The 21958-nt window shown below is 59.2% G+C and overlaps 3 protein-coding genes and 1 pseudogene across 6 annotated transcripts; 3 read left to right on the top strand and 1 right to left on the bottom strand.

Moving 5' to 3' along the window:
- Positions 1-150: 150 nt before the first annotated feature.
- LOC147198682 (SH3 domain-binding protein 4-like) lies at positions 151-8690 on the top strand. 2 transcript variants are annotated; one of them, XM_086124122.1, is made up of 5 exons: positions 178-671; positions 4070-4255; positions 4591-6908; positions 8062-8250; positions 8322-8690. In XM_086124122.1, exons 2-5 carry the CDS (start codon positions 4132-4134, stop codon positions 8541-8543), a joined length of 2853 nt encoding a protein of 950 aa, XP_085980248.1. In that variant the 5' UTR covers positions 178-671; positions 4070-4131; the 3' UTR covers positions 8544-8690. The 2 variants fall into 2 exon arrangements, with proteins under 2 accessions (XP_085980249.1, XP_085980248.1); XM_086124123.1 differs by lacking the exons at positions 8062-8250; positions 8322-8690 and adding an exon at positions 7045-7359 and having other exon boundaries at positions 151-671.
- Positions 8691-11077: 2387 nt separating this feature from the next.
- LOC147198681 (trace amine-associated receptor 13c-like) lies at positions 11078-13061 on the bottom strand (annotated as a pseudogene).
- A 4461-nt stretch (positions 13062-17522) lies between these two features.
- Positions 17523-18735, top strand: LOC147198680 (trace amine-associated receptor 13c-like). 3 transcript variants are annotated; one of them, XM_086123673.1, is made up of 2 exons: positions 17523-17598; positions 17814-18735. In XM_086123673.1, the coding sequence occupies exons 1-2, from the start codon at positions 17523-17525 to the stop codon at positions 18614-18616; spliced, it is 879 nt and encodes a 292-aa protein (XP_085979799.1). In that variant the 3' UTR covers positions 18617-18735. The 3 variants fall into 3 exon arrangements, with proteins under 3 accessions (XP_085979799.1, XP_085979798.1, XP_085979797.1); XM_086123672.1 differs by having other exon boundaries at positions 17523-17690; positions 17819-18735; XM_086123671.1 differs by having other exon boundaries at positions 17523-17725; positions 17815-18735.
- A 621-nt stretch (positions 18736-19356) lies between these two features.
- med4 (mediator complex subunit 4) lies at positions 19357-21499 on the top strand. Its single transcript, XM_086123964.1, has 7 exons — positions 19357-19460; positions 19582-19648; positions 20108-20278; positions 20711-20768; positions 20839-20925; positions 21060-21191; positions 21259-21499. Exons 1-7 carry the CDS (start codon positions 19369-19371, stop codon positions 21429-21431), a joined length of 780 nt encoding a protein of 259 aa, XP_085980090.1. The 5' UTR covers positions 19357-19368; the 3' UTR covers positions 21432-21499.
- Positions 21500-21958: the final 459 nt, after the last annotated feature.

The raw sequence follows: 21958 nt of genomic DNA, 5'->3' as shown, positions 1-21958 counted from the left end.
GGGGAACAAATTCCAGCTCCAAAGCTTCACCAATCGGTGTCCTCCCAAACGATGACTTGGAATGTTGACGTGACGCTTTTTGGGGAATGTGTCGCAGCCATAACATTTCAAGTTTGTGATTATTTGCTGGGGGGGGAAAAAACAAGCGCCTTTTTCAGTTTGAACATGAACTAGCTTGTCTTTGTAGCGCATGCAGGGAAATGTGGCTTGATTGACAAATGGTCGTCTTTTGTTTTGATGGACGTTGAAGACACCGCGCCAACTTCGACGGAAGTGGCTTTGCCCGTGTGCCAGAAAGGAATTTCTCCAGTTGGCGGGGTTGATAACTCATTTGAGGACATTGCCGTCACGCGCAAACCGCTGTGTATTTCTTATGTGACGAAAAGAGGTGCGGATGACGCGCGGCGCGGGGAGCCGCTTCGGCCCCTCCCTGGCCGGGCGACACGAGGCGGGCTGGCCGCTCGCTGGCCCGGCCCGGCCCGGCCCGGCCCGGCGGGCGGGCTCTCGCTGGTCGCCTTCCTTTCCCCCCTCCCCTCTCCCCTCTCCCGTCTCCCCCTCCCTCTCTCCCTCACTCGCTCGTCAGCGGAGCCTCCAGCACAAGCAGGCCGACAGGCGAAGCAATCCCCGCGACGGCGGCCTCGCTGGCGGGACCCGACGCGACGCGCAAGCCGGTGAGCTGCCATCTTTTCTTCTCCGCCTCCTTCTTCATCTTCGCGCGGCCGTCGTCATGGCGGCGCGCTCGGCGGATTCACGGAAAGTTTGCGATCCCGGGAGCGGAGCGCCGAGGCTCGACGACTTCCCGACCCCGACTTGACGTCAAAGTGGAGCTTTTTGTTCGAGGCGACCGAAGCGAGTCGGTTGCGAAGCCGAGCTCCGGCGACGGCGGAAGGTTAAGCTCGCGGTTGCCATGGAGACCGGGAACGCGGATGCTCCGCGGCCCGCTTCGGGTTCATCCGGCCTCGTTCGATCCGCGATTAGCCCGATTGCAGATCGATATTTTCCCACACTATGAACGGGACGCGTTGTCGCTTTTGAGTGGACCGCGTAGTGTCCGCGCCGGGCCGACAGGGGGCCGCGTTGAGAAGGCCGCCGAATGTCGCCGTCGCATTGGAAACCGGCAAACAACGGCGAGTTTTTCTCGGCCCCGTGACGTCACCTCCGGGACCCTGACGGTGAACGCTGCGTTGGGAACGGCAACTAAACAAAAAAAAGGGGAACCGCAAGCCCTCCTCGGCAGGGATCGACGCGCAACTCAAAGAAAACACTTGACTCGCCATCAACATGTTTCTATTTGTCATAAGTAACCCCAAAATACACGATATGATTCATCGATTTCATGGTGCATATTTCCTTGTCGGGATAACTTCATTATTTGTTTATTATCGGTGTTATTTATTTAGGAACAGAAAACCGATTTTCTGTGTAGGCTTATTTTGACCAAATAGCACACGACTAATATTTGTGATCGGGCATCAATAATGAGACATCATTAGAAATCGATTTTTCGCTTCATCCTCACGAGGGTCGCGGGGGGTGCCGGAGCCCATCCCAGCCGTCTTCGGGCGGTAGGCCAGCCCATCGCAGGGCACGCAGAGACCAAAGACCATCTTAGGGACAATTTGGAGTGTTCAATCAGCCTGCCGCGCATGCTTTTGGAGTGTGGAAGGTAACCGGCGTACCCGCAGAAAACCCACGCAGGCACGGGGAGAACATGCAAACTCCACGCAGGAAGGCCGAGACGTATCGATAGATATTTCCTCGGCGGTCCATCCGACTTGGAGCGGCATTTTGTTTCAGGATTGTTTGTCTGCGGTGGGAAATTCCCTGAGCGCGGCGGGGAAGGAAAAAGTAGTGCGAGGAATTCAACTCAACTCTGACCAAAAGGGTGATGAATGCCTTGATTGGCATGCGAGGCAAAGAGCGTTGCCTCGGTAACAGCAACGACGACTCGCAAGGGTTGGTTTTAAATTCTCCCGATAAGGTGAAAAAATGCCGGATTGGTGGCTCGCCGGGATGCTTTACGACATTTGCGTCACGAGGGCCAATCGTGATTTCCCGCTGTCCCTCCAGGCAGCAACCGAGTAGAAGCGGGAGATGGATAGGAACACAGTTGCCACCGCAAGAAGAGAACTTTGGGGAACGTGACTGCCGTTTTGTGGAAATGAGATCCCTCATTCTAGATTGTCACGGGAGGCCACGGCGCACAGTTTTAGGCCAAAGGATCGGAAAGATAGACTTGGATGAAAGCCAACATCGGGTTTCGGCATGGAGATGTTGTTGGACGCGTTGTTGGACCTTTGGGGAAACGTGCGCTGATCTCGGCTCGCTTCTTGAATGAGCTTCATTGTTTCCAGCGACGCATGTGATCTTAGATAAGCCTCGTGGAACCCCCCGCCATCGGCGTGTGTGTGTGTGTGTGTGGGGGGTGGGGGGGGGGGGGTCACGTCGCGGCCTTGTATCAGCCGGTGAGCATGTGACAACCCGACATGCAAATGTTTGTTTGTTCACCTGCTGCTGATGCTGAGCAGCAACTTGGAAAAAACAATCAAAGGAGGCCCGGAAATCAATTGTTCGGAATTTGGCACAGCAAGTCTTGATTTGGACGCTACCTAACTAGCGTTAGGTAGTTAGTTTGCAGTGAAAGTCATTAATGGGGGCACGAGCTAGCGCTTTAGATTTTTTTCGTTTTTTTTCACTTGAGAGGGCTTGACCTCGGTTTTGCACTTCAGTTAGGAACGCTAAAGAGTAACTTTGCGCGTCCAGTGAATCATCGTTTGATTGTTGCCGTCGTTTGACCCCGCGGGAGATGATTTCCAGTATTTGCTGCCAGCGGGGACCGTTTTTAGGTGGCTTGTTGCTAACTAACCCGCTTGGCCAGGTGGTCGAAAGATGATTTTGTTTAGCGCGGGTCTGCGACGCGCTAGCGCAAGAGCCGAGTGCCGCTCGCACACAGAGGGAGTATCGACCTTCCAGTGCTCTCAGACTGTCATCACAAAGGCATTTCCTCCTCAGCCGCTCACTTCCTGCTTCCCGGCAAGAGGCCCAAAGCGGACACGAGCCCTCCCCCAGTACACGGCCAGGATGCTTGTATTTCTGTGGGGTGTGGCCTTTTTTTTTTTTTTTTTTTTTTTTTGCCGTGGGGTAAATGGATTGGGGGCGGGGGGGGCGGGGGGGTCGCAAGGTGGTATGTCTTCTCAGATCTGGAGCATGACTGTAAGAAACGTCGGGGGTGCCCGGACATCCGAGAGCCCAAACGTGCAGTCGCGTCCAGCCCAGTCGCAGGAAACAAAATGCCTCCAAAGAAGTCAAGAAAAGGACGTGGCGCGCAGTCGGAATCGCTAATCCCCAAGAAGGAAATGAGTGCAAATTGGATTTGTTGAATCGGGTGAAAACTGACATCGGCGCTGCTTCCGGTCCACACAAAAAAAGGGTCGGCGGAACGTAGCCGCAGACTCGACTCATTTATCATCGGAACGCCCCGGGGAATTTGTCTCCGCTAAGTACAGGCTACGCTCGTATCGCCGATGACGAGCGACGACGCTATGCGAGGACGTGACAAAGAAGTCAAGTCAAGAAATTGCAAGGGGGGCCACCGGAGATTGGGGAAGACATCGGCAAGGGCGTCCGTGCCGCGGCGTCCGCTCGGCCGGAGCGGATCGGGGGCCCCGGCGCCGTTTGCGTTGCCGTGCTCAAGCCCTTTCGCAAATGGAAGGCCTGCGGTCACCGCGGCAACTGCAGCTGAGGCCCCCCAAGTGGCCGTGGGAGCGCAATTCCCGCCGCGTGTCTGTCTTCACCGGTTCCCACCCGCTCAGGAAAACCCCAAAGGTCTCGTTCCCGCGAGCGGTCCCGGCCGGTCGCCATCCGGGACGCCGCGCATCGCTGGGCGCGGGTGCCAAAAGGAAAATGCAAATCCCGCACAAGTCGCACCGCGAGACTTCTCACGCGACACCCGGGGAGACCGGAAAGCGGCACGCGACGCCAGCGGCGCCGAAGCGGCTCGAGTTTGGGCGGGCCGGGATCAAGCGAGAAATGCGGGTCACGCCTCACCGGGGTGAAATCTTGTTTTCAGAGATGACGGGAGGGGGACGCCGCTGACGCCGCACTCCGCCGCCAGAGAATCCGCTCCCGGTCATGGCCGCCCATCGGATCCGAGCCGCGGCCACGGGCGACGCTTCGCTGCCTCGATGCAGGTCGGAGGGGACGCTGATCGACCTCGGCGAGAGCGCGTCCGAGCCCGGCCTCGTCGATGTCAAAGGTAAGCTCGTGGCGCCGGCCCGCTCGGATTGCTCCCGACCCAAGGACGGGATCGCTACGGCGCTTAGCGGGCCGGGGTTAGGTCAGGGTTGAAGCCCGGACCTTCGGCTCTTGGCGGTGAGGGCTTGGACTGCGGCTTAGAGTGAAGAGTCACGCTGTTGCGGTCAAGGTTTAGGGTCTAAAGTGAAGGCGCGAACGTCCTGCCGCGTCAACGGCCAAGCGAAAAAGTTGCCGGCAGCGGCGCCCGAGGCGGAGAAACGAGTGTCCGGCCGGGGTTCGGTTGTTGTTGGGCGGGCGCTCTCGAGTCTGACGCCGTCCCCGATCTTCCGTTCCCAGCGCCTTCTCCCAGCGCCTTACGCTCGGATGCCGGCGCCTCCCTCGGCACGGCCCGAGAGGTCGTGGCCGTCAAGGACTACCGCGCGTCCGGCTTCACCGCGCTCAAGTTCTCCAAAGGCGAGCGACTCTACGTTCTGGACGCGTCGGGCGGCGAGTGGTGGTACGCCCACAACAACACGGAGATGGGCTACGTCCCGGCCGCCTACGTGGAGCCCGTGAGTTTCAGAGACTCGTCCTTCAGCGACGGCGGCACGATTGACGCCGCGGGGGAGGAGACGGCTTTGGAGACGGACCCCGCGGGGGAGTGGGCCGGCGTCGCTCCGAAGCCCGCCGCTTTCCTCAACGGAAATCCTTTCGCAGGCACGCGCGCCTCCGTCAACCCGTTCCTGCGCGGCGCCGCCCGCGGCCCGGCGGACCCGAGCGGCGAGGGCGAGTCCGCCGATCTTCTTCTCTTCGACGCCCCGTCGGCGTCGGAATCGGCCCTCGGCGCCGCCGACTCGGATGCTTTCTCCGGCCCTCCGGGTCAGGCGGCGGGGAACGGGCTCCGAAGGGATAACCCCTTTTTGCGAAGCAAGCGCTCCTACAGTCTGTCGGACATGTCCGCCCTGCGGGCCGAGTCGGACGGGCATCCCGCGGCCGGCGGCTTCTTCGGCGGCCTGACGGCGCCGGCCCCCGAGCAGTTCCGGAGCCGGGAGGCGTTCCGGACGGCGTGGCTCACGCACCGCAAGCTGGCCAGGTCCTGCCACGACTTGGACTCCCTGTGCCAAAACCCGGGCTGGGGTCAGACGCAGCCGTTGGAGACCGGCATCGTCTGCCGGCTGGACCGCTCCGGAGGCGCCGTCCGGCTGCCGGACACCGACATATGCGTGCGCGTCCCCGAGGGCCACGTCGCCGAGGGCGACACCCAGCAGATCTCCATCAGAGCTCTCTTGGACCCGCCCCTGGAGCTGAACAACGACCGCTGCACCGCCTCGGGCCCGGTGGTGGAGCTCAAGCTCAGCAACATGGAGACCAAAAGCGCCATCACGCTGGAGATGAAAGCCTCGACCGTGGTCAAAGCGGAAAAGCGCCGGGCGGCGCGCAGCCTGTGCGTCAGGAGCGACTGCAAAGAGGGGCCTTACAGCCCCATCCCGCAGACCTTCCCGCACGGCGACACGCTTCGGGTGACCGTGGACAACTTGGAGCCCTGCGTGTACATTTGCGGGGTGGTGCGCTCCCTGTCGGACTCCGGCGGCGTGTGGGAGCACGTGGTCAAAAGGGTGACCTTGGGGGTGTACGGACCCAAGCACATCCACCCGTCCTTCAAGACGGTCGTGGCCATGTTCGGTCACGATTGCGCCCCCAAGTCCCTGTTGGCGAGCGAGGCGGGGAAGCGGGCGCTGTCGTCGCCGCCCGCGGCGCTCCAGCTGTGGGGCAAGCACCAGTTTGTCCTGTCGGGACCGCAGGACCTCCGCGTCGGGGTCTACTCCAACATGGCCAACTACGAGGTGAAGGCCGGCGAGCAGGCCAAAGTCATCCGGGGTTTCCAGATCAAACTGGGCCGAGTCAGCCGGCTGGTCTACCTGATCGGTTGCCGCGACGGGGCGGACCTTACGGACTTCACCCTGAGGATCCAGGTCAAAGACGAGCGGGACGCCATCCTGGCCCAGTTTTGCGTCCGGACGCCCGCGCCGCCGCCCAAGACGGGCCCCGAGACGTCGGCGCGGCGGCGCTTCCTGAAGAAGAAGGAAGTGGGCAAGATCGTCCTGTCCCCGCTCGCCCCGGCCGCCAAGTACCCGGTGTTCCGCGACCGGCGGGTGGCCAACCTCCGGTTCGGAAAACTGATCAAGACGGTGGTCCGGCAGACCAAGAACAGCTACCTGCTGGAGTACAAGAAAGGAGACTTTGTGGCGCTGCTGAGCGAGGAGAAGGTCAGGCTGAAAGGCCAGCTGCGGACCAAGGAGTGGTACGTGGGCTACTACCAGGGCCGGCTGGGGCTGGTGCACGCCAAGAACGTGCTGGTGACGGGAAAACTCAAGCCCCTTTATTTCGGCGGGCCGGAGCTCACCGCGTCCTCGCTGCTGGAGCAGCTCCTCAGGCCCTGCAAGTTCCTCACCTACATCTACGCCTCGGTCCGCACCGTCCTGATGGAGAACATCGGCGACTGGCGGGCTTTCGCCGACGCCCTGGGCTACCGCGACCTGCCCGTCGCGGGCTTCCGCCGGGCCGAGCCGGACGGCGAGCCGGAGAGGGTGGCCTGCGTTCTGGAGAAGCTCAAGGAAGACTGCAACGACGCCGAGGGCAAGGAGCCAAAGTCCTTCCAGAAGGAGCTGCTCATGGTATTTACCGTTTGGGCTTTTTTTCTCTGCCCCCCGCCCTCCTCCTCAATATTCGTCTCGCTGCCGCCCGCCTCCGTCGTTTCCCGTCACAGTCCGCGGTGTGTGTGTGTGAGAAAGTCGCGTGTCCCCTTTGTAGTTTTGAGGACGTCGCGGCGACTTCGGCGCAGATTGCAGTCGAAGATTTCGAGCGAGTGAGAAGAACGTACGCCGATGTCGTCGTGTTTGGAGCGGGCGGTCGCCGTCGGCGCGGCGGCAGCGCTAGCCGCTGTTTCTCTTGGACCCTAACGCCGGGGGCCCCGCCGTGACCGCGTGACGTCCAGGTCCCCCTCCGATTGGCCGCTGTCCGCGCCGGAGGCTATTTTTAGAAGAAAGCCGCGCAGTTGTTCCGGTTGCTTCGGACCTTCCCCCGCCCCGACACCTCCCCGTTCTCTATTTTGCCATCGGTTCGTCGCCAGTCCCGGTTAGTTACCCTCTAACTCGTACGACTATCATTACCACTTGTTATCTTGCTATTTTATCCTGCGCGCGTGTGTATGATAAAGGACTTAGTACGTCGTTCCCGTTTGATGGCGAGCGAGCCGGTTCGCCTCCGCGTCGGGTCCTGTTCTACTCTTGAGTTGCCGTCGTCATTCTGCGTAGTCGTCGGTCAGGATGAGCCGCCGCGAGTTAGACGGTCGTGGGGTTTGGTCGTTTGTGAGGGCCCTCGTGGCGGGAGCTCGTGCGTCAGGAGGTAGTCACGAGTCAACCGCGCGTTCGTTGGAGCGGCTTCCGCCGAGCTTTGTCGCCGAAGACCCGAAGGAATCCCGTCGGGACACCGAGCCGCCCCCCCCCCCCCCCCCCCTCGGCCGTGACTTTCGAGCGCCGACGTGCTCCGGAAGCCTCGGTCCCACTGAGACTCGGCGAGGAGGCGCGTCCGCGTCGTCGTCCCGAGCCGCCGGATGTTTCCCGCCTCATTGTTGGCCGTAAACGGAAGCGACACGAGCTAGAGGTTGCGGAGCGCCGGGTGCCGAAGTCCTCTTGCCGGATGGACTCGCTTCTTGAGCGCGAGTCGACTCAAAGAGGTCTTACGGGGGAAAGCGAGCGTGTGTTTTCTTCGGCGGCCCGCCGTCCACTTCCCGCGCTTGACGGGCCGACTTCCTGTCGTGTGCGTCAGGCCCTGCTGAAGTTGGACTGCCAGGGCCTGGTGGCTCGTCTGGTGATGGATTTTGTGCTCCTGACCACGGCGGTGGAGGTGGCGGGACGTTGGCGGGAGTTGGCCGAGCGCCTGGCCAAGGTTTCCCGCCAGCAGATGGACGCCTACGAGGCACCGCACCGCGACAAGAACGGCGTCGTGGACGGCGAGGTGACCGCCGCTCGCTCTCGCTCTCTTGGCTCTCTCCGCCGCACCGTTTCAACGTTCGACTTGCGTTCCAGGCCATGTGGAAGCCGGCCTACGACTTCCTGGTGACCTGGGCGGCGCAGATGGGCGACAGCTACCGGGACGTGATCCAGGACCTCCACGTGGGCCTGGACCGCATGAAGAGCCCCATCACCAAACGCTGGAAGCACCTGAGCGGGACCCTGCTCCTGGTCCACTGCCTGGACACCCTGCGCAGCGCCGCCTTCAGCCCCGCCTCCGACGACTTGGCCATCTGACGCCGTCTTTTTACACACGCCGCCTCTTTCTTTTTCATGACACCCGCGGTTGGGCTCACGCTCGTCTCGATTATTTTCGCCCCCCCCACCCGACGAATGCTGGGAACCGGACTGTCGGGGACACGCTTCACATTTCGGGTCACTGTTTTGTTTTGTTTTTTGTTTTGTTTTTGGGGGGGGGGGGTCAACTTTCACATTCTTGCCTGTTTTGGAGCTTTCCATACTCGCTTCACTTTCACTTTCTGTTGCATTTCCGTTGAAGTCCACTGGCGTTGACACTTGGTGCAAAGCGGTTCTGATGTGTTTTGATCAGTTTGCAACCCAACTTTGGCGCGGCAGCGTCAGTTCGGGTCCAATTTGGGGTTTTGTTGATGTTAGGTTGTGTTCCAGCCAGTTCCCGTTGTGACTCGGATCGAATCGGGGTTGCACTCCGACGCGATTTGGGTTCTGCCAAAAACTCGCAACCGAGATCTCACGGGAGACGTTTTCTGTCTTGGGTCTTGTTCTTTTTTTTTTTTGGTGCCAAATTTGGCATCCTTGCAGAGGGATCGGGTCAGGTTCCGATGCCGTTGGGTTGCGATGTGAACCGGGTCGGTTTGCCGACGTCCCCTTGAAGCCGGGACGAGAGCGACACCCCGTGGCCAAGTGGCGCCGTTCGCGGCGACGATAAACAAGCCAAAGCTCCAAAACAAACAAGAGGCACGATCGCGCTTGCTGGATGTGTTGTTGTTTTTTTTCTTCGCGCCTGCCTCAAACGGCCGTGTGCGCGGTCACGTGACATCGTCGCCGCCATTGCCGCGCATCGGAAATAAAGTGTAAACGACCGGAGAACATTTTGCAAAAGTTGCCCTCATCCTTTGTGAAGACAACCCGTTTTTGTGTCCTAAATGCGGCGATAAGATAAGAAAAACGTCGATCGATTGATTTACGATGATATCGGCTCATGTCGTGTTTTCATGTCCGAATGTTGAATTCGCGTGGGAAACTAAAACGTGTGCTCTCCTTTTTGAAGGTTCCCTTGAGCATCGGGGCGGGCCGCAGAGCATCAACTGGATGCAGTGGCGGACCCTCGGGACCAGCCATGCCTTCTCTGCTGGCCTAAACATTCATACAATAACATAAATTTAATTCTTACTATTTTATTTTCATAAATATGTCAACAAAATTATTCTCTGTATTCTTTACGTCATATTATTTCCACTTAGTCGAGTGGCTTATTTGAAATAACATCGATAAATAACTTCTTTATTACGGTAGAGTTTTTAACCAATCCTATTTCGGCTAGCTTGTGTTGCCAGGTAAACTAAAGTTGCTCGGGGCCTTCAGATGAAACAGAGCAGGCCCCTGTGCGCTGGAAATGAACGGGCACAGTCAGCTTGCAATAGCCAATCAGATCCCGAGTCTGCCCCGGCCTTTACGTCGTCACTGGACGTGCGCGTTCGGTGATTGGTCGAGCGCCTGCTAGAGGGAGCTATCGCTGCATTTTGACCCAAAATGGCCGAAGGAGACCACGTTGATCCGGTTGCAGGACTACTTTCCACACCACTTTCAAGACGGACCTTCCACCGGATTTACCCATTGAAGTTGTTTTACCAAGGCAGCAAGGAAACATCGGAGCACGGCTGGGCACTTACAAGCTACGGTGCGTTTCAAAACGTTTGGGGACACTCGCGTAGATCTGCAGCTCAGCGAACAGGCACTACATCGGTGAGTAAATGAATTTTATTTTACATTTCTTCTTATTTTATTTCGGTAGTATTAATGGTCACCAAATAAAATGACTCAGTTCACCTGCAATTTATAATGGCGCATTGTAGTCGGCTTCCTGCACTAAAATTCGTTCAATCTCAGCTGCTCAACATTTTCAGTTATTTGCTGTTGTATAGCCTATTCTCAAAATGCAAATGATCTGTTTACTTTATTTTCAAAGAAAAGTTTGTTTTGTTATTGTGTGGTTGGTGTCTTATATGAAACTGCGACATTGCGCAATGTATTGTTTATGATCGCACAGCGTCATTTGGGTGGCATTTTATTGAGTATTTTTAAATCACAATATCTGTCAATTTAGTTTCCTGCTCTTGATTGTGAATGCATACTCCACGACTCCAGCGCGCTGTCGCCATGGCAACCGGCGTACTCGTCTCCACGGCAACCGGTCGCCTGAAAAAAGCGGAGTCGCCGCGTGGACGCTCGTAAAAGACGAAAGAGGTTTGGCTGCAAGGGTCGGTCACCTCTCGCAATGGCGTCTCGCGTCACTTTGCCTGACTTTCTTTTTCTTTGGTGTTGTTTTCCAACATTCTTAGCTGGCGGGGGGGGGGGAAGGAGGGGGGTGGGGGTCAAAACAAACCAACGGAATGAAAACCGGGTAGCAATTTTAGCAGTAAAAAGTTGGAATGTGGCAGGCATTTCCTTTTATCGGAGAGGGGGGAGGTCATTATTCTTACTAGTGGAACGTTTCCCCCCCCAAAAAAGAATTCAGGTGGGAGGCGCTGATGTTTCGAGATTTATTGAGACTGCAAAACGTGACGCCCAACACGAGACAGAACAGGACGGGGGGAAAGAAAAGTGTGCACGGAGCGCCCTCTGGAGGACCACAACTCGTCCTACACGCGAGTCTGCCCGAAAATGTCCGAACAACCCGAAACACATCAACTGGATTGGTTTTCACCGGAAAATCGCACAGTTGAACGCGGTGTATTTTTGTGTGCGATTCTTCCACCTTTTTATGTTTCAAACACACACGGCCACTTTCTACGTGCTGCAGTTAGAAGGGTTTATCATTCATCATATTTGTAAAAAAAAAACCACTCAAAGTAATTGTTCCCTCGGTATAAATAACGACAGTATGATGTGAGTAATGGCTTCTGAAAACCACATCGCCGGACGGCGGCGTAAAAAGCGGTCGTGTCGCTTTTTCTCGTGGCCTAAAATTTGGGCCTCTGGCTCCCTCCGGTGGCCATTCGGTGACGCGACAAGGCCAACAAGTCGTCGACAAAGCATCGCGTGTTTTGGGAGCGCCGCAGGCCAGGTGGGACGAGCACCGGTTGCTCTTGTCAGAGACGGTTTGTTGTTTGAAAACGCAGCCCCGACGGACACTTGGACCTCGCGGCGGAGGTTTGCGAGAGTAAAAGTTAAAAAAATGTTTTTTTTAAAAAAGCGGGAGAGCGGCTGGGGGTCGGGTGCGATGGCAGCAAGCGGGCGAGACACCGGCGGGAGGCGGGGCGCTTCCTCTTCACACCGACGAGTGACGGAAGGCGAACGCGTCGGCCGGCGGCTCACCTGCGGGTCCCGCGTCCAAAAAGGGCACGACGGGAGACGCAAAGGACGGCGTCGCGCGCGCATTTCAAAGACGCGGCGCTTTGCGGAGGCGCGCGCCCGCCGCCGCCCTACAGCAGGCGGGCCCTCCGGGAGCCCGGCCGCAGGACGCGCAGAGTGACGACGTGTTTGACGGCCCTTCGAAACCACGGGTAGAAGCGGGCGTAGATCAAGGGGTTCAAGCACGAGTTGAGGTAGTACACGTCCAGCGCGAGCGAGGCGCCGGGCGAGTCGCCGGCAGCCAGCGTCACGCAGTAGTACGGGCAGAAGCACGCGAGGAAGACCAGCACCAGGATCCCCAGCGTCCGGGCCGCCTTCAGCTCCGACTTCTTGGCTCTCGTCGGCAGAGAGCGTCGGCCGCCGGCGACTCGCGAGCGCAGGGCTCGCGCCTGAGCCGCGGCCGCCGCAAACACCCTGCCGTACAGCGCCGCGATGACGCCCAGGGGGAGGACGAACGTCACCAGCAGGTCCGAGACGGCCGCGCCGTAGCCGATGCGAATGGCGCACTCGCCGTAGCAGGGGGCGCGCTCGCCGGGGCGCGGCGGGTCGTCCGTCGTCAAGACGCTACTCAGGAGCAGAGAGCACAACCAGCACAAACACACGCACAGTCGAATTCGCCGCACCGTCACGTCGAGCCGATAACGCAGAGGCCGGCAGACGGCGGCGTAGCGGTCCGCCGACAGCAGCACCATGTTGCCCACCGAGGCCGAGGTCACCGCGAAGGACACCAGGTTGTACAGGGAGCAGGCGGCGGCGCCGTGCGGCCAGCAGCCCGCCTTCAGCCGGATCTCGCCGGGCCACACCAGGAGGCCCACCAGGAGGTCGCACGCGGCCAGCGAGAGCAGCAGCAGGTTGGTGGGACTGCGCAGCTGCCTGCGCACAAGCACGGCCGCCGGACGTTGAAAGAAGGGAGACGAGCGGCGGCGATGGAGTCACGAGGCTTGGCCGACGAGAAACAAAGCGCGTATGTGCCTGAAGTGCGAGATGGAGGTGATGACCAGCAGGTTGAGCAGCACGGTCAGCGCGCAGGTCAAGTAGAGCGCGAGACTCCCCGGGACGCCTTGAGACCAAGCCGGCGGGGGCTTCCGGCAGGAGATGTTGGCCATCTGCGGGAAGCACAGCTCCCCGCGCTCCTCGCGCTCCATGCTCGACCGGAGGAGAGACGGACGCAGGTCGGCGCCAGAGAGAGACGCGCGCCCAGGCGGAGCTCGGCCGCGTTTCCTTCTCGGGGTCCGCTCGCTTTATCCGTGACTTTGTCCCTCCCCTCCCTCCCTTTGCCGGCGTGGCGCTTCCTCTTCCGCCTTCCTCCCATTGGTCCGCGCGGCCGCTTGTCAAACTTCATGTCCTGCGACGTTACAGCAAGCGGGAGAAGATCAGAAAACCCGCATTTGTCTCCCAATGGAGAAATTCCCAATTGACAGCGGTGACGTCACGAAGGCAAGAAAGTAGAAGACAAAAAGTCTATCGATGGATAGAAATATCAAACGTAGTCGTCTTCAAAACGGATGAGTGGGGCCGAGTCCGGCTTTTCGGGACCGTCGATTCCGCGGCCTCGGACGCGGGTGCGAAACTCCGGGCCCGGAGCCCGACGTGCCCGGCCCGGGGTGAGGGTTAGCTCCGCCAATTGAAAAAAAAAAAAAAAGTTGGCCCTTCAAATTGCATCCATTGATCCTGAAGAGGGTCACCGGCGGGGGGGGGGCCGTCCCGGCCGACTTGGGGCCGAGAGGCAGACGACACCCTGAAGCGTTTGCCGCCCCGCGCGTCAAAGTCGAGGCGCGGGGGGCTCGGACGGCAAATCTCGCGCCAGTAAAAGCTCGCTGACGAGCGCTGAGCCTTTTCGCTTCCCATTTCCGAACGACTTTGGACGTCCAATTCTTGCGGACTGTCCGAATACCAGGAGGCCATTCGATGGCGATCCGGTTTCCGAGTCGGCGCGGCCCTTCGAGGGAGACCGGGCCCCGACGACAAGGACTTGGACGGCCCCGAATCGGGGTGTCCAAACGGAGTGTTTTGGTCACGCGCGCCGGGTCCGGTCCCGGCCGTCACCATCGGAGCCACCAAAAAGGCTCAAGGGGAGTCCATCGTGGCTCGAAGCGGCCGAGCCGTCACCTTTCGGCGCCGTCCTCGCCAAAGCCCGAGCGCGCGTGCGGATGTGTGCGAAGGCCCGCGTTTCTGCCCGAGCGCCCTTCTAAATTCGCCGCTGCCGCCCCCCCCCCCCAAAAGCTCGGGCGCACCGTTTGCCGCGGAGCCAAAACGGGCTTTCCCCGCCAGGTCGTCGGCCGAGGCCCAGTCGCGCAAAGCGATCCGGTCGGATTCCGGCATTGCCGGCCAGAAACGACACCGGGCGGGCGGAACCTCCGAGTCGGAGCGCGCCCGCCGCGTCCCCGGAGGACGGTCCTCGGGGGGGGCCCGCCGGCCGCGTCGGCGCCGCCGCTTCACACCTCGGCCCATTAGCGCGCCGTGTTGACGGCGCCTCGCAATTAGACGTGTGAAAACAACACCGCAACACGTGAGGCGATGCCCGCGTCCCTCCCGGGAAACCGACGCGCGGCAATCTTGTTTTTGTTTTCCTTCATCGAGCGGATCCCGATGAAGGCGGCGTCACCTTCCCAAAGGCACCGTGACCTCGACGAGTCCTTTCAACTTTTTGGAATTGAGCCCCAACGGGAAGTCTGGACTGCGCCACTCACACGGACGCCCCGATTAGGAAAGGACGGAGCCGACTCGGGAAACGGAGGTCTTTTGGGGTTGGGGGGTCACTCCTTAAGACTTTCTATAAGTCGGCGACGGCATCGTCCGCCGGTCGGGCGGCATCTCGGCCCGGGACGGAAAGAGACCGGAGCGGAAGGCCAGTTGTGTCCTGGGCTGCTCCCTGGTGGGCAACAGGAGGACGCTAGCTAAGCTAAAAGCTATGATGGACAGTCCCCCCCTCCAGCCCGCCCTGACGGCACTAGCTAGCTCCTTCAGCCAGAGACCGTTCCACCCGCGCCGCAAGAAGGAGAGATGCCGCCCGCCGCTCGCTCGTTCCTACCGACTGCTGTCAGGCTGCTGAATTTAAAAAAAAAAAAATTCAATGAGGTGAAAAACAATTGTAAATAGCACTACGACCTTGTCCGTATTTGTATTTATAGCGCACTTCATTGAACGTTTTTTCTTCTTTCTGGCCCCGACCTTGCTGCTGTAGACTGTAAATGTCCCCAGTGTGGGACAACTAAAGGATGTCTTCATCTTAAGTCGGCGAACAATGAAAAGTCTCTATGGCGATAGCACGGCGCACGACGACTTTGAAAATTCAGCACCCCCCCCGGGCCACTTTGGGGGGAGGGCGAAGTGAATTTTGGGGGGGCCCGTTCTGGATGTTGCCAGAATAAAGAGTGAAGAGACTTGTTGTCGCGGACGCGGCCTTCTTGGATTTGGAATCTTGTGGACCGAAGCGCCGCAAGGTCTCAAAAACGACGGCGCTCCTTTCGGGCTTCTTCAGGCCTTGCCGGCGAGCCGACGGCGGCCAGGCGGCCAGGCGGGCTCCGGCGGACTTCTCTACCCCCGCCTTTATTTTCATGGACGACGAATAAAGTGATTTTTGTGTTGAGGGCACGGCGGGACAAAGTTAGCCATTCGTTGGGTGCGGGGGGGGGGGGGGGTCCTCTCTGAACCGCGGCGGCATCTGACGCCGGTTCACGCGCGTCTTCCTAGGAAAGGGCAAACATGTCTTCACTTGAACCGCCGACGGAAAGTCGTTTTCCACCAGATGCTCGGTCGAGACCGTAGGGGTCAAAGTCAGGTCCTGGGGGGCCGCCGTCCCGCATGTCTTCCAAATCTCCCGATTCAAATGATCAGATCATCAGCAAGCTCTGCGCAAGCCTGACGTTGAACCCGTTCATTTGAATCGGGTGCGTTGGAACGGGACGGCCACCCCGGAACCCGACTTTGACACCTACGGTCAAGACGGCGCAGAGTGGATTTCGGCTTCTCCGGTCGGGCGTACGCGCGGACCGTGACGGCGCTCCCGGCGACATCGCCGTCGGAGAACTTTGATCCAACGGGACGGTCTCGGGGGAGGGCCCGGAAGCCCTCACGCGCGGCGCGGCGCCGTCGCCGCGCCGGAGTGCCGGCCGGCGTCCGGATGGAGCGACGGGAGCTGCGCTTCCCGCGGCTGGCCAACCTCTCCTGCGGGAAGTCGTCTCCCGCCCTCCGAGCGGCTTTTTCTTTTCGGGGTCCTTTCGGGCGCGGCGCTGCCGTCGGTCTGCGCGCCGACCGTGCTGCTCATCGCGGCCATCTCCCACTTCAGGCAGCCGCCGTCGTTTGATTTGTCCGTGTTTGTTTCCCTCGCGCCATGCAGGCGCGGGCCCCGCGTCCGCCGCGAGCCAAGAGGTCGGAGCCGTAGGCGGCCGAGACGCCGGGCGTCCCGGTGCCGGTCTTCCTCATGCGCTACTGTCCCTACGACGCGGCCTCCTTCGTACAAGGCGGCTCCCGAAGCTCTCCGCTCAGGACTTTTCTTCTTCACGTCTACTTTTTCAACTCCCGCATCAACCCGCCGATCCACGCCCCGTTCTACCCGTGGTTTCGACGAGCGGTTCGACTCATCGTCACTCTGCGCGTCCTGTCCCGCGGTAGACTCGGTGTGCTCCCAAAAAAAAAATTGTCATCTGACGGACGTCGCTTTGCCCTCGCGCTACTATTTTGCCGTCACTTCCGTGAAAGCATCGTTGAGCTGGTGTGTCGCGTTTGCGTTGTGACAATAAAAGCGCGCAACCGTCCGAGCTTGGCCTCGCCGCGTCTTTTTCAACTCCAACTTCCCGGCGACCGCGACCGTCTTCGCCGCGTCCGAATCATACGGCGGGACGATGCGCGACCGCAAGAGGAACCTCCGTTCCAAAAGGCCCCCGATGTACGACGGGCCGGCGGCGCCGGCGTCAATCGCGAAGCCCTATCCGACCGCGTCCTTATGGCGGCAAATGAAAGATGTTCACACGTGACGCGAAAACCTCCCGGGACGAAATCGCGACGATGTCTCGCCGTCCCGAGTGTCAAACGTCGCCAAGGCTCGAGGGAGTTGCCCACGAAGACGGAGGCTGGACCGAGCGCGCGGCTGAAAATTCCCAGGTGTCACCGGTCCAGGATTCACCAAACTGAATTGACGGGGGGGGGGGGCGACGGGATCTCATTTCTTCAATGCAGAAATAATCCGCCGTCCGCACGATGGCCGACGCGGACGGCCGCGGCGTCGCGTCGGACGTCCCCGCGCGCTCAACGTCCCTCTCGGAGATTCTTTCCGCTCTTGCGACAATGACTCGGGACTTGTTGGCGGCCGGGCTGCTAGCAGCCGTGGTCGGTTGGGGGCCTTTCTGAGTGCAAATGAGGCCATAACGCGCCCTCAAGTCCGGCATATCGGGTCACGCGATTTCAAGCGATTCCTTCAGACATGAAGAAGCCCGTCCGTTTTCTTGGGCGGGGGACGCCCGGAAGCGGTCGGCGGCCATCTTGGAATCCGAATGGGAAGACGTATCGACGTAAGCGTCGAAGCGCGCGGCGCTCGCGGCCGCACTTTGCAAACTCGGAGGAACTTTGCTCCAATCGGATTTGCCGGGGGGGGAGGTACTCGAAGACATAAAGGAGGCGCCCGGCGGAGCGGCTCAGACAGAACGCCGCACGGGCGGCGGCCGGATGGAGGCGGAGGAGCCACGGGAGCTGTGCTTCCCGCAGCTGGGCAACCTCTCCTGCAGGAAGCCCCCCCCGGCTTCCTCCGGCGGCGTCCTCCCGCAGCTTCTGCTGTGCGCGCTCACCGTGCTGCTCAACCTGCTGGTGATCGTCGCCATCTCCCACTTCAGGCGCGTGCGCTTCACAGCTCGCCCGCGACGCCACCTTTCGCGCGCGCTTGTCCGCGGCCCGCCCGACGCCGTGTCTCTTCTGTCTTGTGGTCTTTTTTATTGAATTTTTCTCCTTCCCCGGCGCGCAGGCAGCTGCACACTCCCACCAACCTGCTGCTGCTCTCGCTGGCCGTCTGCGACCTCCTGGTGGGCCTCGTGGTGTGGCCGGGCGAGATCTACATGAGCGCGAGCTGCTGGGCTTTCGGCGACGCGGCCTGCTCCTGCTATCACTTGGCGTCCTTCGCGGTCACGTCGGCCTCGGTGGGCCACGTGGTGCTGATTTCGGCCGAGCGCCACGTGGCCGTTCGCGACCCTCTGCGCTACGGCGTCAAAGTGACCGTCGAGAGAATCCGAGGCTGCGTTTGTCTCTGCTGGCTGTTGTCCTTTCTTTACTGCTGCGCGCTTCTGGGGGAGCCTTTGGCTCGCCCGGGAGGGCGCGGCTCGTGCCGCGGCGAGTGCGCGATCGCCGTCGACGTCGACGGGGGCATTCTGGATCTGATTGTGATTTTCGTCCTTCCCCTGTGCGTCATCGTCACCCTGTACGGGAGGGTGTTCGCGGCGGCCGCCTCCCAGGCGCGGGCCCTGCGCTCGCGCCTGGCGGGCGGCGCGCCGCCACGCGGAGCCAAGCGATCCGAGTTGAAGGCGGCCCGGACGCTGGGGGTCCTGGTGCTGGTCTTCCTCCTTTGCTATTGTCCCTTTTACATCGTGGCTCTGGTGGGCGATTTGGGCTTTTCGTCGTCGGCGCAATACGTTCTCTACCTGCTGGATTTCAACTCTTGCGCCAACCCGCTGATCTACGCCTTGTTCTACCCGTGGTTTCGGAGGGCCGTCGGGCACATCGTCACTCTGCGCGTCCTGCGGCCCGGCTCCCGCGGGGCCCACGTACTGTAGGCGCCGCGCTCCTCGCCGCCCTTTCCTTTTCCCGCGCTTGTTGTCTGTCACGTTTCACTTGCGCTCGTTTCCTTTTGACGCGCGGGACACGTCGGGTGTGGCTGGAGTTGATTGGACTTCCTCTTCCACTCGGCGGCTGGATGCCGGCAGCGGGGAAGGAAGACGCCGCTGACGTCGGCTCGGCAAACAACAGTGACTTTATTTTCTGTGTGGAGCCACAAAACATGAAAAGCCTTATATGAGCCTTACAATGAAGGCAATAGATGCTGTGCGTTTGTGTGTGTGTGTGTGTGTGTGTGTGTGTGTACATACACATATATATATATATATATATATATACACACACACACACATATATATACACATATATATATATATATACATATATACACACACACACAGTAGATAGATAGCACACGCTTTAACTCGCAACAATGACAAGTGCCCTTGGTTGTCTGTTGTTATTTATTGTTTCTATTTATATATTTCTGTCTTTTTATGCAGTTCGGTTTCGCTGCCCTCATTTTTAGCTGTGTATGTTTTCAATGCACTGCATGTTTGGTAGAAAGACATTTCATCTGTGCTGTATGTTGCACATGGAGCATTTTTGACAATAAAGCTGATTTGACTTGACTTGACTTGATTGACACGCGCACGCGCGCGCACACGCGCGCGCACACTGGCGCGCGCGCGAGGTAGCCCCCGCTAGCTTCCGCTCTCTGCGTCATTTCCGTTTCCGTTCTAATACGGAAATGGCGGCAGTGATCGTGGCTGCCGCCGTGACGGTGAAGCCAACAAAAGAGCGTCTGTTGAATGTTTTGGACGATTTGGAGGTTTTGTCTCGGTAAAGTAAAATACCGTTACTTTGCGTTCGTTTTTAAAAGGAGTTGGCTTGCTATTTGTGTCCACCTGGTCTGTCAGTCACCTCTCCAGTGGCGCTTTCTGACCGCTGTTTTCCTTCCAAGGGAACTGATCGAGATGCTGGCTCTGTCGCGAAGTCAGAAACTCCCACAGCCCGGCGAGGACACTCAGGTACCGGGCACGTCCACGGTCAAGAGAAACTTAGATGCATTCAAAAGCCGGCAGACTCGCGAGTTTGACCGTCGAATCGATCTATTCCGCGCCTGATTTTGTGATCTCGCGCTCTCTCCGAAGCCACGAGCCCCGTCTGATAGGCAAGTAGCACGTTCAGCGGCATCAAGGAAGGATGTCGAAGTCGTGTATTCCGGCCGTCTGCGCGCGCCTGTGAAAAGCGCGAAATTGAGCTCGCGTTGGTCGTCATGAGAAAGTCTTTGCCACATGTCGAGGCACACTTAAGGCTCATTCTGAAATGAAGTCGACTAGAAGCTCTAATATTTGAATCGCAGCGTTTGAAATCCGCTTTGGCCACAAATGGCACCGGATACGTTTCTTTTGATGCACTTGTCTACCTTTGCATGTTTATCTCAACGTGCGTGCCTTAAGACGTGCGCTTCCGTGTGCCGGTGTCAGATCCTGGAGCTGCTGGTGCAGCGCGACCGTGAGTTCCAGGACCTGATGGAGGTGGCCCAACGGCAGGGCAAGGTGCACCGGGAGATGCGGCGGCTGGAAAAGGAGGTGGAGAAGCGAGACGGCGACATCCAGCAGTTGCAGAAGCAGCTCAAGGAGGCCGAGCACATCCTGGTGCGTCTCTCCTCCTTTGCCCGACGCGCGCGTCCTCTCCGGCGTTGACGCTGCCGCCTTGAGATCCGAGCGACCCCATTTACCAGTGTTTGGACATATTCATACCGCGATTGAGATATTTGCGCGTGTACATCAGGCGTGAGCCGGCCCCCAAATTTTGGATTCGCCCAAATCCTTTTTTCACCCAGCTGGACCTTTTTTAAGAGCCGCGGTTTCCACGCTGTCCGAATCAAATATGGGCCCGTCCGTGCTTCTTTCCAAATCAAATCAAATCAAATCATCTGTCCCGTAACGCTCGCGTGTCCCACGAGTCGTCTGGCCGCAACTTGGGCGGCGGCGCGCTCGTTATCTGGATGCCGAAAGCCGCACCGGCGCTTGGGTTAGCTTGTGGGGACGCCGGCGTTCACGCGACCGCTCTCCCTCCGTCGTCAGGCGACAGCCGTTTACCAGGCCAAGGAGAAGCTCAAGTCCATCGAGCGGGCCAGGAAAGGTGCGGCGACGCGTCTCCGCAACCGGTCCGTCGCGCGATCGATTGATTGAAAGTCCGTCGTCCCCCGCAGGAAGTATATCGTCCGAGGAGCTCATCAAGTACGCGCACAGGATCAGCGCCAGTAACGCTGTGTGCGCGCCGCTCAACTGGCTGCCAGGTTTGGTCCGACCGCTTTTGCCCTGCGATTGTCCGGCGAGCGCTCCGTTCCCCGAAAACCCAGACGGAAAGGTCTCCGAGGCAACGGAGACGGACGGCACGCCTCACTCAAGTCGACTGGTTTTGCTCGCGTAGGCGACCCGCGGCGCCCGTACCCCACCGACCTGGAGATGCGTAGCGGCGTGCTGGGCCACATGGCCAACCTGCCCACCAACGGCGTCAACGGACACCTGCCGGGCGACGCCCTCGCCGCCGGGAGGTTACCAGGTACGCCGTCCTTCCGTTGTCTCGTTTGCCGGTTGTAAACGCCTCGCCTCCGGTGCCTTCCTCCCAGATGTGCTGACGCCGCATTACCCCTGGCAGTCGTCGGAGCTGTCGGCGGGCATGCTGCCGCCGCACCACGCCGCCGACTTTGCTCTGGAGCCGCCCGGGCACAACAAGGAGAACGAGGACGACGTGGAGGCCATGTCCACCGACTCCTCCAGCAGCAGCAGCGACTCGGACTGAAAGATCTTTGCGTGCGTGCCTTTGTCGTGTCCCGAATTATTTTTGTCACTAAAACTTTTGAGTCGAAATGGGTTTTGTACAGGTATTTATTTGATGATGTAAAAAGGAACGACTGGGCTTTGTCATTCAACTACAAGTTTGTTTGCCGGGGACACCGGAGTTTACCTTCTCCCTAAAAAAAGATACAATTGGAAACGGATGGAATGAGTACATTTCATTGAAGACTTGGATGAAATTCAATTGTTAATGAAGACCCCCCCCAAAAAAAGCAGATAAGCTCACTAGCCGTGTCGTTCTCTCACAGACTCTAGAAACATCGCCGTTTTCTTCTATGACTTTATATAATTGTTGGATGCAAGTTCCTGAACTTAGTAATAATGCTAATTACGTTTTATAGGTAATTGTTTTCACGACATTGCTTTTAAAAACACGTTATTCGAGATCAAAGTAACCAACTGATGCCTGACCATGTGCCGTTCGCGGACCGTCGAGAATAGTGCGTCGTGCGTACATGGATAAGAAATAAA

Source organism: Hippocampus guttulatus, chromosome 11, assembly GCF_054856545.1.
Source record: "Hippocampus guttulatus isolate MCC_2025c chromosome 11, RoL_Hgut_1.0, whole genome shotgun sequence".
Lineage (NCBI taxonomy): Eukaryota > Metazoa > Chordata > Actinopteri > Syngnathiformes > Syngnathidae > Hippocampus > Hippocampus guttulatus.
Note: the sequence above shows the minus strand (reverse complement) of the source record. Positions and strands in the feature narration are given on the sequence as shown.